Consider the following 14,578-nt stretch of genomic DNA (forward strand, 5'->3'; position numbering starts at 1 on the left):
CAGCTGTACATTCTACAGATCCTAGGTTTTGCTGTCTTAAAATTAGATGGTTCATCCTGGCTGGATGGCTCAGTTGTTTGGAGCATGGTCCCATAACCAAAAGGTGGCGGGTTCAGTTCCTGGTCAGGGCACATGCCTAGGTTTCAGATTTGATTCCCAGTCAGGAGGCAACAGATCGATGTTTTTCTTTCACGTTGATGTTTCTCTCTCTTTCTCTCTCTCCCCCTTCCTCTCTTTAAAAAATCAATTAAAATATCCTCTGGTGAGGATTAAAAAAAGATTAAAAATAATTAGATGGCTCAGCAAGACAAACAGAGTCCTGATTAGGCAGAGTAAATTAAATGTTATAAAATAAATTCTGAATTCAGGGTTAAAAAATAAAATAAAAGAAAAAGGTAGGGAAGTGGCTGGGAAAATTGCAAGGAAAACTGAAATATTCTTAGAAAAGAATATCTGTGATTGAACTGTGAGAAATGACTTTTTTTTTTTGCTGGTTAGTGGAGTCAGTGGAGAAGCCAACTCCTGACTTTGGTGTTTCATTCCTGTCATTTAGCTGCAGATGACAGCTGAAGGCTCCCGCACCGGGAGAATCCTAACCGCACACCCGCGGTCCAGAGGTTGGCTCCACACACAGCCCTTTTCCAAAGGCCTCAACAGTCAGAAGAGAGCTTCCTATAAACCCACTGTGGGTGGCATTTACATTTGTTTGGAAGGCTTGTTTTCTAAATGAATACCTTTTTCTTTTTGAATAAGTAGCATATTCACACAATTCAAAAATCAAAACAATATGAAAAGGTACATGCTGTCAAGTCTGGCCTCCATTCTGATCACCTCTTACCCCAAACCCCTCACCACTTTGGTACCCACTTTGTTGGTTTCTTTGCATGTCCTACCAGTGTTTCTTTATGCAAATATAAGGACACATTGTTTTTCCATCCAGTCCTTTTACCTGAAAAACAGCATACTGTATACACTGTTTCATTGTTGCTTTCTTTAAATCTAACACTATATCCAGGACAATTTCCATATCAGTACCTAGAGGGATTTTTATTTTGTTTCTTAAACTGTTGTATAGCATTCCACTGTTGGTGAACTATCATTTATTGAGGCACTCCTTTATCAATGGGTACATTCTCAATATTTTAACCATGAACACTATACACATAAACTTGCATACAAACATGTTTGCATTTCCCAGCAGAGCTCTTATTTGTAAAGAGAAACAAGCATATCATATGTGATATTTATAAAATAAATGCTTCAAGGAGGTAATTTTCTTCCTACAACTATTGCTTCTAGAAAAGTCTGTGTTGATATATTTAGCACCACTTGTGGGAGGCTGTGGGGTGGACACCGCAAAACACTGCCTTCTCCATAAGGAGAGTATGTGCCCGGGGCATCAGCAAAGCAGGGGCAGACAAAATTGTCCTTTGAGAAAGAATGTGATATTGCTAAGAAATTGAAAACAGACAAAAAACCATGTTGTGGTCGTCAAAGAAAAAAAATCACAACTTTGCTGATTTCTTTTACCATTATTTTACAGAGTAGGGTCATGTTTATTCTGAGTAACTTGTAGGGGAGTACGGTTCTGATCTGTTCAGTGATGAGTAATTATAAAGGTCTTAATTGGGCCTCAGAGCAACCCTTTGAGTCAGTGCTGAGTGAGAAAATCGATACTTGGAATAAAAAATTTGACAAAGGCTGCTTCGCTTGTGAGGGACAAAGCTGGTCTGGTTGTCAGCCAGGAGACTAGATGACCTCTGGAACACTGCATCCAGAGTTACTGAGCAGGTTAAATAAGACGATGTAGGTCAAGGCCCCTGCAGAGAAGGTACTCAACATGCTAGCATCTTCCCCTCACCCACACACCGGCTCCAGCTCCTGTTTCCTCGGGGTTGCCCACACCACTGAACCCTCTGGGCATGGTGCCCTTTCTGGAGGGGCCAGGGGACTCGTGTTTCTGGCATTTCTGGCACCAGGGTGTTTGGGTGAAGCATTTTCTTAACTGCTTTCTCTTCAGTGTGGAAATGCCCCACAGACAGTCCATGCTCCGTCCCTTACAGCCTGGCCCTTGTACCAGTTACCAGCTTCAAAGGTCATTCTCTATTTTACCTCGAGCGAGGCTGGCTGCTAGGGATGGGTACTTGAAGGCTGGAGGCTCTTCCTCCACCCGAACTGATCGAGAGGGGAGTGTGATGGAGTTGACCTGCAGGGCTGCTGCTAAAACCAGAAACCATGTTAGGGCCAGAAGCTAAGAGCATTTAACTGTAACTCTCAGGCAAAAGTCCCCCAGGAAGGAGGCTGCACCAGGGAGAAGAGGAGTTAAAGGAATAGTCTCATTTTTGGTGAAGGAGACATTTGCTTCCAGGAAGTAGGGACAGTGGGAATCCAAGGGAAATGTACAATGGGAAGTGATCGTGCCTTTCTTCTTCCATCCCTGGATCTTGCTTAGTAAGTCTGTCTGTAAGGATAACACGTAGTAATGTAACATGCAAACACAATGGAGAAGGGGCGTTCTCAGTTTACAAAGTGGAAACTCAGATGCTCTGTTCTGAATAGTTTTCCTTTATCAAATTCAATAACTTTTAAATCTGACTCCCAAAGAACCACAGGCAAATTGGGCCTGGAGGCACAAAGTGTAATTCTTCAGCCTTTGGATAGAATGGTTCATGTCTGCCTTTAGGTCTCCACCAGCCCTAAGCACACTCAGGTAACACCTGGTCTTTCGCAACCTTTTCCTTCGTCCTTGCCCATGCTAGTCTCTCACACCAAGTCTCTCCTTTGAATCACCGACATCATAAAAGATTAGTTCATGCTGATTGCCTGAACTTTCACATCGGCCGGACAAACTCTTGCCCGCATTTTATTGAAATGACTCTCAGATACTACCTAAGGCCAAAGCATCTGACACTGTTCATGATTTTTTTTTTTTTTTAATTTTGAAACCTCCTCCTGCCTTGACAGCACTGTGGCTGTCTGCCTGCCTGCTCCTCCTTGGTTCCTTCACAGGTCCTTTGTCTGCTGCATGCCACCCCTTTCGACCTGTGTCTTACTTCTCACATCACCTCCCCCTTGACCAGCTCATTCCTGGGCTTTCCACATCACTTTCCTGGTAGTAACAACTACAACTTTATTTCCAACATGTGCTGGTATCCTGAGTTCAAGTCTATCTTGACAACATCTCAGACTCCACCTGGCCATGTCAGACTGAGCCTGCTGAAATCAGAATTAGCTTTCTCACAAAGCAGTGGCCTCTCCGTTTCCAGTTTGGATATCAGTAGGATCATAGTCATTTAAACTTAAAACTGTGAACTTTAACACTTCCTTATCTAGCAGCATTTACCATTAACTTAATCATTTACGGACTTTTAACAATGTCATCTCTTCTAAACCTTTCATTGAATTGCTTAAACACCAAACTTCTTAACTTACAATGATATAATCAGACCCCAAGCAACTCCTCCAGGCTTGCAAATGTGTCTCTCGCCCTCCCATCTCTGTGCCTGTGCACCCGGTTCCTCCTTGTAGAATGCCCTCAGGACTGGAGTCATCATTTGTGGGGGTCCGTGCTAAAGGAAACCGTTCTTTTTCAAAGAGCAGGAAAAAGGTTAAAGGTACTAAAATGAAAGTGTTTCACCTTTCCTTGTATATCTACTCAGCTCACACGCATGCTCCACTGTCCAGTCAGGCTTCAGTTACAAAACACTGTTACAAAAGATCAAAGATAAAATGAAGCCTACCAAGACCACAACAACAGAGCACCAAACTGAGAGCGGGGCCATGCGTGTCTGCAGAGGCCACATGCCCACAGATCAGCCGTCTCCATCCAGCTGGGATTTCTTCCTTTTACCCACCCCCAAGGACAAGTCAAAAGCAGCCTCTGCTGGGCAGAGTGTGCAGTGTTCACGCTCAGGGCCTCTGCCCTGCTCCGCTGCAAAGATGTTCAAAGTGGTTTCTCCTCGCGCTTAGCAGAAGTCTCTGAGAGCATTTTCTATTTGCTGTTAGTCTTTTATTCTCTGATTAGTTTGTAAATTTCTTAAAAGGGCTGTCTCTTCATCTATCCTATAATCTGCCACATGTCTACACATAATAATTGCTTAATAAATGTTTGCGGAAGATGAGTAAAGAGAACAAAGAAGAGAAAAACACTGCAATTCAAAGCCCATGCAATGCTGCCCCCAGCTGCCTTCCTTTCACCAGGGTGGGACCCACTGGCTAAGGCACAGTTCAGGTTCTCCAGCTGGCTGGCCAGTGCCTTCTTGTTTCCCTGTACATTTCCTAAATTAGTCGTTACATTGACTTTCTAAGAACATTCCAATTATAATTAAATTTGGTAAGGGATATATCTTATAGTTTCTAAAATTGTGCGCATTTACTAATTTTCTCAAATATTTAGATATGAGCCCATGCTTCCAATTTTTTTGGTTAAAGAAACTATTTTGATGAGGAAAACAGAAATAAGACTGGATATGCTTTCTACACGTTTTGATTTAAAAAATAATGTAACTCATTGAATGGTAGCGTCTTTCACAATGACTTCTGGGAAATTATGTGTAATTAAGCAAGTTATCAAAGAAATGCTTTGATAAAGAAGTTGAACTCGATAAGAACCCTGAACTTTCCACACTGGCTAAATACATATATTACCCCCAAGAACTATGATCCTCCTTCCCCCAAAACACGAACATCCCTCCTTTTAAGTATTTTGAGTTGAAAGTAAGAAAGCTCACTTGGCTTGTGGGAGAAGCTACTTTAAAAAAACAAAACAAAACATGATAAAGCAGAATAAATTTAAACAGCAAAACATTAAAAAAATGCACCACAGACACTGCATCACTAAGAAAGCCAGTAACTTTACTGAATTGTCTGCAAAATACAAATTATACCTTATTTCCAGCAGGAGAAACTTTGGAAAATTTCCCACTTTTATTCACTACAGACAGCTGAATTAAGTCCCTTGAGATACAGAGATGTGGTTTAACTTAGTTATAACATCTTGTCATCTAGTGGCGACAAAGTCCAGCTTATGCCGCTGTGAGCCTCTATTTGAATATTTGTTGCAAATGCTTGTATGCCCTCATTTACAAGCTATTTTAATTACTGTCATTTAATGGAAACAAGTCCCCAGAAAAAGAAGGAAAATGGTACAGCAAACCATCTGAAGCAATCCAAGTCCTATGCCAACAGTGACCCAGGTGTACTTTGCTCTGAGAGAACACTGGTACTGCATTCAAACCACGACAGAATCCGTCACGGAGCTGACCTCTCTGAATTAAACTGAGGTATGAATCAATTTGAGGTATGAACAGGGAAGGCAAATGCAATACCCGATTGTGAAAATAACCAAAATGGACAAATTTAATGTAAAAGATATGTGGCTTGGATTGCTCCACATCTTTGGTTAAAACATATTGAAGAAAAGCCTTTAATTACATCTGTAGTCTGAAGCATTCTAACAGACACCAGTATTCCATCAATCTTCAAAAGATCTGTAGTGGCAAGAAATTCACGCCATGTAAGTGACGACATCACAGCAGATGGCACAAGTGGGAACAGATGAAGCATGCCATGCTTAAGCAACAGCCTTTACCGAGGGTTTGAGTGGCTGCTGCTTCGTAAAAAAATTTTTTCAAGAAAGAAATACAGCATTCCTCTCTGGAAAAACAAACAAAAGAATAAAGGGAGAAAAAAAATGCAATTTCGAAGTTAAAAGATGGGTGTGTAAGAAAACAAATACATAAAATTGTGAGAGGGCAGATGTTCTTTTAAAAAGTGTATTTGAATTTTTTTTTTTTTTAATTCTCACTTTAGTTCACCTTAAAGTGTTCAGAGGATGACAGGCATTTTCATATTCTTCATTACAAAATGCTAAATTCCACCTTTGGGAAAAAATAAGCCATTTTACTAAAAAACGCAATTTTAAAAAAGGTTGACATGAACAGCCTTCCGCACACCTATGCATACAATATACAGGTTCTGCAGCTTGGGTATGCTGCATCGGTGTCAAGCCAGTATTCAGCTTTATATTACCAAAACATCTTTTAAAATAGGATTAGGTATAACAACACTTGGAGCTGTGTAAAATGCCACTATGTTTCTTTGACTGGCAATGAAGAATGTTGCCTAAAATGTTACTCTAGGATGGGCTGTGTAAAACACCACTCCCTCAGGGCTCTGCCCGAAACTCCTGAATACAAAGGATGGACTGTGATAAACACCCAACCCTACTAGCTTTGTAAATACAAGAAATGGTAAATTACAGCTAAGGTCTAAGGGTAAAGATAGACAGTGATTGTTTACAGAAAGTGACTCATCATCACAATCAACGTTGTGCTTCTTCTCATTAAATCATCTTTAAAAAATTCTCAGATTATCCCTTCGCGATCTTGCCACCACTTTATATGAATTCAGCAGTGGAAACAAGAGATGACTGGCATCCGTTTTCAAGTGATTCTGGTCTTTTTGTGTTCTTATAAAACTATCGTCAGAATTGCTCTAGATCGCCAAGGCTTTGCTGGCACTTTAGCTTACTTTATCTTCAGCATTAGAAATTCACTTTTTCTTGGTTGCTGAGGCAAATTGCAGGTAAAAAATTAATATGGCTATTTTTTCATATTTTCACATAATGACCCTTTCCCACCCACAGGTAAGTTTCTACTGATATTGATGAAGTGTTTTGAAATGACAAAGAACATTTGTGATATGTTTGCATATTTTATACCCATCAAGTTGTAAAGGTGTGTTGTAAGGATGGGATCGAATCTATGGTGAGAGATGATTTTCTTCCCCCATGTGTGAGTGTGTGTGCGTGTGTGTGTGTGTGTGCATAATTTCAGGGATGATTTTCTGGTTTTTGTTTGCATAAATGTTTTTCTTTCATGTCCCATGGATACCTTGAGTAGTGGGATATATGAAATGATTAATAGATATTTTGTCTGTTTTTAGTATATAAAACGTTAGTACAAGGCAGGTTAGCATCCCACGTGGATACCACCAAAGGTGCATTGTGGTCTAATTGTAAATTTCAGATTAAGTTAAGAAAAATATAGCCTAGTTAGTAAGGTCTCTTGGCTTTTGCCACCCAGCGGCAGCCTTTTTCAATGAGAAACACATAGCAACTTTACAAGTAAAAGAAAAAACATGGGTAAGAAATGTCCTCCACGAGCTATAGCAGTGTCGACCTTACTGTCTGCATCTTCTTAGCTGTGCATGTCACTGCGTATGGTTGGAGATGAATCGACAGATCTTCACATTCCAAGAGAAGGAAATCATTCCTAGACTGAAATCTCTTTTAAACAATAGGTATCAACATGTTTTTTTTTTGTTTTTTTTTATGGCACTCACTTTTTAAAGGGTCTGAAAATTAATCCCTTATAGATAAATATTAGACAAGAGTCATTATTTTTTGAAAAATTAAAAAAAAAGGGACATAGAGAGGTTCTTTAATGGGATTTCTTGAAATGGCTATTAAATCTCTTTATTGAAGAAAAAAAATAGATGACATACATGCTTTATGCAGAAGTGACATTTGGGGGTCCTGACACACTGGGATTGTTCAACAGTCCTACATTGCTGACAAGATTGTTAAGGGTCAGTTAAAATAATTAAAAAAGGATGATGAAGCAACTATCCCTTTACCTGCTTCCTTCTTGTCTAGCACCCAATCGTTCACATTTTTCTTCTGTGGGAATTTATAACTGACACATCGAGTAAACTTCATATCACTTGTTTCTAGGGCCATCTTCGCAGGACAGGGGCCCCAACACAGCTTCTCTATTCTGGGCATATTTCTAAAAAGCATATCAAATTCCGGGCTGAAAACCAATCAGGTAATTTGGGATATGGGCAAGTCAGGGTGTGCACTTACTGAATTCCAAGATGCATGGTGAAATGGTGAGATCAGAAAGGGGCCCTGCATTTGATGAAAACTCAAAAATAAAAAGCATAAAATAAACTAATTAGTATATACATGAATGTCAGTCGACCCAATAGATTGTTAATGTATTAAAGACAATTTAGGGTGTTGCAATGTGATATGTTCTAATCCCACAGGTTGTCCTTTTGACAGCTGACCTTGAACTTATAAAATGTATGCAGAGTAAAAGAAAACAGAAAGAAAATAGTTACTCAAATGTGCAACTGCACAAATATACCCCCCTCCCACTATTAAGATAACAAAACTTCTGCTATTACCATAATATTATATATATTAGAAAGCTATACACAAGCATGTTAATTTCACAGATTTTTTAAAAGATTCTTAATATTTTATATAATTAGAAATACACATTTCAAAAACAAAACTTCTACAAAGAGAAAACAGTTATCTTGGTTAGCAAAGCATGGAGTTCTTCATGGCTTAGGGTAGTGCTTTCTATACAAAAAGTCCTTTTTGGTTTTTTACAGGACTGTTTAAAATATTAGCGAAGCTATCAAGGGGGAAAAACACATTTTGGCTTAAGTAAACTACAAAAAGCCACAAATGCTTTGCAAACTCTGTCTTACCTTTTATATGAAAATAAGCAAAATGTAATGTACATATTTTTATACTTTTATTTAATAAGAGATGCAGACCCAGATTTCTTTATTTATTTAATTAAATATGTTAGCCCTCAAACTCCACATTTTTTTAAAAAATAGGTATGGTCCTCTTTTAATGGTCATTGATCCTTTTTATTGAGTGCCATACACCAATGATATGCCTGCAGGTTTGGGAGCATTCTCAGGATGTTAGGTGACCTGGCGTGTTCCTAACATTTACCCATGGCCACCCTTTGCCGGGTCTGTCCAAAACATCTATACATTTTTCTATATGTTGCATAACAGCTGCTCTCTCTTTCAGTAAAGATCTGCCGCTTTTGGCAAATGTTTCCTTTTGTCTATTTACATGTAAATAACGTTGAACCTGCAACATGACACTATCTATTGTAACATACATTTTGCAAAGGAGCACAACAGTGAAAAGAAGTTAGCCTTAAAATCTATTTTGTACAAGTGTTCTGTTGTACAACTCAAGTGCTAAGCTTATCTCAGCATTTCTGTTTATCTTTATACTGTATCACTGAGGCAATTTAAAAGTACTTTTACAAAACAGAGTACCTGACTTTTTTTTTTTCCACACACAGCACATATAATGCATATCGACCCCCCTTCCCCATTAAGGTATAGCACACACACACACTGCAAGAAAAAAAAAAACTATTAAGTAATAATCTGATCATGTTGCCCATCCTTCAGAGAGTCGCATGCGCTTGACGGAGGGACTTTCCCTTTCGTCCGGCGAAGGTCTGGTGAGTCCAATGGGGGAGTGGAATTCGTTCCGGTGATCCTCTCGGTCGCTCCCGTCGTATGAACTGCTACAGCTGCTCAAGCTGTCAACAGGAGATCTCCCCGCCTCGTGGCGCGTGTGTTGTGGGTATCTCGAAGGGGTGGTGGTACGGTCTCTAGGAGGAGAAACAGGTTCTGACTTGATGTTGAGGCTTTGAGTAGAAGGCAGGGAGAGATTTGAACTCTGAGATAAATGAGTGCTAGTGCAAGCTCTGTAGGAGGAAAGGAAACCCAGTTACAGATGGAGGAGGCCTGGAGCCCCCAGGAACTCACAATTACATCAAACATCAGCTTCAAGACTCGCATAGACACCAGAGCATGCCCGGAGGGAGGAGAAGGTGCTCAGGAGCACAGGAGGGGCATCGCTTTCTCCATTTGCCCTGCGGTAATTACAGTCTTCAACTAGTCCAGGCTCCTGAATCACACCTCTGGTCTGACAGGCTCCCTCAATGTATAGGTACTGGTTTGAAAGGGCTTAACCAGACACGCTGGAAAAGGCATTTTCTGTGTCTGTGGGATTTCTCCCTAGACTAGTTCCAAAATTGAATCTAAGATTTAAGATACAGTGTTTAGCTTTTGATTTATACTTCCTTGATGTACTAATGCCAGTGTTTGAAAATTACTGTAAAAAACTTATTATGGATATGTTTCCCTCAGTTTAATACGCGCTTATACATTAAATTGCATAGTCTTCAAAGAAAGTGAAAACAGTTAGAATTTCAAGTGAATAGAATCCATAAAAAGCTACCTATAACCTATCTAGTAACAAGCTTGCAGAGGGCAAAGGAGGGGAAGGAGGAAGGGGGTTAAAAATGATCTGCAGACATTTTAAGCATTGGCTTCAAACACTCAGACTTCCTACCACACCAAAACTGATATAATTTTATTTTCTTCATCCTTTCTCAGCTATGTGAGATAAAAATGCTGTTTATTTTCCATAATTACGTCAACTTTCCTAATGCTAATCTCACCCTGCCAGGGTACTACTCCTCTTATTTATGATTGCATTAATTGGTGAATCTGGGTTTGCCTAAGCAAAGGTTGTGGTAAAGAAGGATCTGGTGTACTTTTATTGTGTTTATAACCCTTAGCCTTTATCTGTCCCAGGATAGCATAACTTGCCCTTATTGCAAAATGTGGGAGAATTTAGGTACTTGACATTCTGGAGGGAAAAGAATTAAGCCCTAAGTGTACATTAACAATCACAATGACTTCCTTCAGGATACACCACAGTGAAGCTGCCGATGTCAATGTTAAGAGGCTTGCACTGTTCTTACATGCTGATTGCACTGACATCCACGACTAGAGTCAGCATGACTTGCCCACATTGTCAAGAGAACACAGAAGCCTCTTTTACTGAGGAAGAATCACAGCAAAAAATAATCCATACAGACACACCCATCTGAAACAAAGGAAAGCAAGCCTACCCGCCCATGTATGTGATTATGTTACTTTCCAATGGAAGGAATTGGATGGTGTTAAAAATATTATGAGCAGTGAGAAAAATGGGTATGTATTTCAAATGAAAAAGTAGAGTAACTTGGGGCTGGCTTTCTGAAAGGTGCAACTGAGGCTCAAAATGTATAGAGACACAAAATTAGTCAGAAATGAGTTTATCTTTGAGTGATGTTTTATACAAAAGCACCACCTACTGGCAAAGTATTACTTTCCTTTTCTTATTAATAGATGAGCTAATGTGGAAAATAACATAAAGAAGAATTATGTGTTTCCCTAATAAGCCTTTCCTTCTCTGGCTTTTATATTCTTAAAAAAAAATTATTGATTGATTTTAGAGAGAGAGAGGGAGAGGTAGGGAGGGATGGGAGGGAGGGAGGGGAGGGGAGAGAGAGAGAGAGAGAGAAAGAGAGAGAGAGAGAGACAGAGAGAGACAGAGAGAGAGAGAGAGATTTGCTGTTCCACTTATCTATGCATTCATTGCTTGCTTCTTGTATGTGGCCTGACCGGGAATCAAACCTGCAACCTTGGCAATATCAGGACGATACTCTAACCTACTGAGTTACCTGGCCAGGGCCTTCGATGATTTTATAGAATCAAAGCAGTTTTAGCATTTATATCAAGCTACTACAGTGAGTAAATATAATTTTTAATCACCCATTTATTTTATAGTCTACATACTAGTGTTTTAAGAGTTTTAATTAAGTAATGTTTTAGTCAATAAGATGTTAAAGGGGGGCTGTATTTCAAAAGGGTCCATAATGGTGGGCTATTTTATCTTGGTTCAGCGTTACTTAAGGATTCATTTTGATGTCAGAGGAATCATCTTTTGATTCCTGGAAGAAAGAAATTTCCTGGCTCTGAATAAGAAAGACCATTTCACTAAAATTTAATGAAATGCCTCCACTATGAATCACACCACTGTTTAATAATGAATGTCAATTAAGGGTCTGAAAATAAAGTGGCATATCAATAAATACTTTTTGTCTGCCCTTTGACGTTCAAACTGTCTTCACTGGCAGGGGACATGGAAAATGTGAAAAAAAATTTGGACTAGTTAAAGCAGTTAATCTGGATAACTTCAGCAAAAAGTAAGATAACAAAGCTGTTTCTTTAACAAAGCTTTTGCAAGCTGCATGTTCTCCCAATGTCAACTGGCTTGTACAAGCTTGGCTGTGTTTCTTCCCCATAAGAGACACTTACTGACTGTCCTATAAACAGATGGGCCAGTCCCTACGTTTGTCTTTCGGTGGCATTTCATTTGACTCTGAAAGCATATATGAAGCATTTTGAGTAGTTCTGGGGACACAAAATGGATGGTAATAAAATGTAAGTGATAACTGAGATTCGGCTTCATTGTACTGTAGTAGAGGATTCAAAATAGAATGAAATTTAATTGACTAGCCTCTGTTATCAAGGAAGTATTTTCTTGAAAAGGAAAATGAGCATTAGAAATCACTTGGCTGCCTAGGCATTGGGTTTAGATATAAGCATGCTGGTTTACTTGTCCTTAAAGACAAACTTTCTGTGGACACAGACACTGTGAAATACTTCATACATGTGGGTGATGAAGAAGTGGGAGGGGAGGACAGAAGCCAGACATGCAAGGTGCCCATATCCAGTCCTGCTGCCAGATGCCTTCCAACTGGCAAGATACCTACTCTTCCCCAAAATTGTTCAAAAATGAAACACGACTGGTCAGTTTTAATCAATTTTCTTATTGCTTTCACCTGGAAATTAGGCCATCGGACTGTATTTAACCTAACCTTTTAACAGTCGTCTTTACTCAAAGTTACCTCCTTTAAGTATGTACTGAACACCCACAGCAACAAAGATGATGGATAGAAATGCTTCCAAAAACAGGCTGCCCTTGTTTCAGGGGGCAGGGGAAAACACCTAAAAATGTGAGGGTCTTTTTCTCAAATCTTAGTATTCAAATGACTGTCACTAACCTTTGATGGCAAGTTCTTTCTGCCAGCCGTCTCTGCTCCCTACATCAATCAGTTGATGCTGTTTATCTAACTTGCTTAGATAAAATCAGACACTAGATAGCGTTAAAAGTAGAGCTTTGAAGAGTTAGAGATATTTCCATGAGCAAAATACAAAAAGCTCTTTTGTACTTTTTAATTTCGAAAGAAAACTATGGTGTCTATCTTGGGCTGCTGGGAAACCCACTTCAGTGAGGCTACGATGTGTTTTACTCTGCCGTGAGCTCTGTATCCAAATCGAAAGAATGTGAACCCAGCACACAAGTGTATGAGACTACTTTAGCCAGGGGGGAAAAAAATCGAATTTTAAAAGTCATTTACACTGTAAGAAATTAAGGCAGCTCATATGATTCATTTTACATAAATATTACAACTTGAGGTTTTAGAAAACAGTTTAACACTTAATTGTGTGAAGATGGGCTCGTCCATTTGAAGGATCCTCCTTTTGAAAAGCTACTCTGCACGTGTGTGTGTGTGTGTGTGTGTGTGTGTGTGTGTGTGTATGTGGGTATGTGTGAGAGAGACAGAGAGAGAGGAGGGAGAGAGAGAGACAGAGAGAGAGAGACCCAAGGGGGAAGGAAGAGAGGGAGAATAAGTAGGTACATAGGCCAAAATTAGAAGGCAGGAAGCCTGGAAGTGTACCCTATCTGAGAGATAAGGGAAGTGATTAAGTGCAATAAAAACTCATAGACCAAATTCAGACTCAAATTATGCACCATGAGAATTGGTAATGAAAGAAATCAGAACAAAACAAAATGCTTCATGATTGGCTGTTGTAATTCAGTTCCTCTCTAGTGCAGTCCCCACCCCCTTGTCTCATTTACTGAAACCTCTACTAAGAGCAGCAGATAATTAGATTCTTCCCACGAAATAGAAGAGCATTTGAACATTAAGTTAAAATATATAAATATATGTTTTATATGTAAAGTGTAAACTGTCTGATTCTACCACATTCAGAGAAAATAATATATATAAGCTTTTGACATTGATTCTTTCTAAGGAAATCTAGTCCTTTAATGAATGAATTTTTTGAGGACTGAGAAGTAGACAGTGACCTTTATTTTTGCCAGGAAGCATGTACATGGTTCACTGCGGAGCCACAACAGTGTATTGCTTTGTGCATGTATGTTAAGATAGCCTGGATGGTATGATGTACCTAGTTATAATTACCTGAAAAAGTTATCGCAACAAACATCTACTCAGATAGTTAACATTTCTGAGAAAATGTAAATGTCCTAAGAAAAACTTTGTTGCTGATCAATATTCAATATATCTTTAAAGTTAATATGTATTTTTTAAGACAGCAGAGCAACATTGTCATGTGAATTTACTGACATGAAAGCTTAGCTTTTCAATAATAGTGATTAGTGAGCAGAATGCAGATAAGCAAATGGGGAATGGGTGAAGACCCCATTACCAAAGCACCAATCGATGTAACATCAGTCCCACCGAAAGCTGGTGGGGCAGGGCAGGGGTAAGAGAGAGGACACTGTGACATCAATCAGTGGTTTTTACTCTACTCATTGTCTTATGCTCATTCTCTCCTTAGACATAGAAAGGTAGAACTAGTTAACTACTCTAACCAAATGCTCAGCAGAAAACTAGAGGTGAGGTAGGTATATAGAATGTTGCCAAAATATAAGTTTGCTTTCTTTAAATATTTTACATTCTCCTAGTATTTTCTTTTGAAGATTAATTTCCGTTTTGGAGTTATTACTGAAACTTAAAGTGTGACCTTTGATTTGTGTTTTAAACCTTACAATAAAAACTGTTTTACACATAGGGTGAATGTGAAGTCAAGGTTTTTT

General features: G+C 39.2%; 1 protein-coding gene across 21 annotated transcripts in view; it reads right to left on the minus strand.

Moving 5' to 3' along the window:
* Positions 1 to 4,833: 4,833 nt before the first annotated feature.
* Positions 4,834 to 14,578, minus strand: part of MEF2C (myocyte enhancer factor 2C) — a 169,163-nt gene continuing 159,418 nt past the window's right edge. For 10 of the 21 annotated variants that reach the window (XM_036279869.1, XM_036279865.1, XM_036279870.1 and 7 more), the window contains one exon: positions 5,784 to 9,539. In XM_036279869.1, the coding sequence (XP_036135762.1) occupies positions 9,218 to 9,539 (322 nt within the window). In that variant the 3' untranslated portion in view covers positions 5,784 to 9,217. Of the gene's footprint in view, positions 9,540 to 14,578 lie in introns of all 21 variants that reach the window. The other 11 variants (XM_036279876.1, XM_036279883.1, XM_036279874.1 and 8 more) reach the window with 3 other exon arrangements.

The sequence above is a fragment of the Molossus molossus genome, unplaced genomic scaffold, assembly GCF_014108415.1.
Source record: "Molossus molossus isolate mMolMol1 unplaced genomic scaffold, mMolMol1.p scaffold_m16_p_3, whole genome shotgun sequence".
Taxonomy (NCBI): Eukaryota; Metazoa; Chordata; class Mammalia; order Chiroptera; family Molossidae; genus Molossus; species Molossus molossus.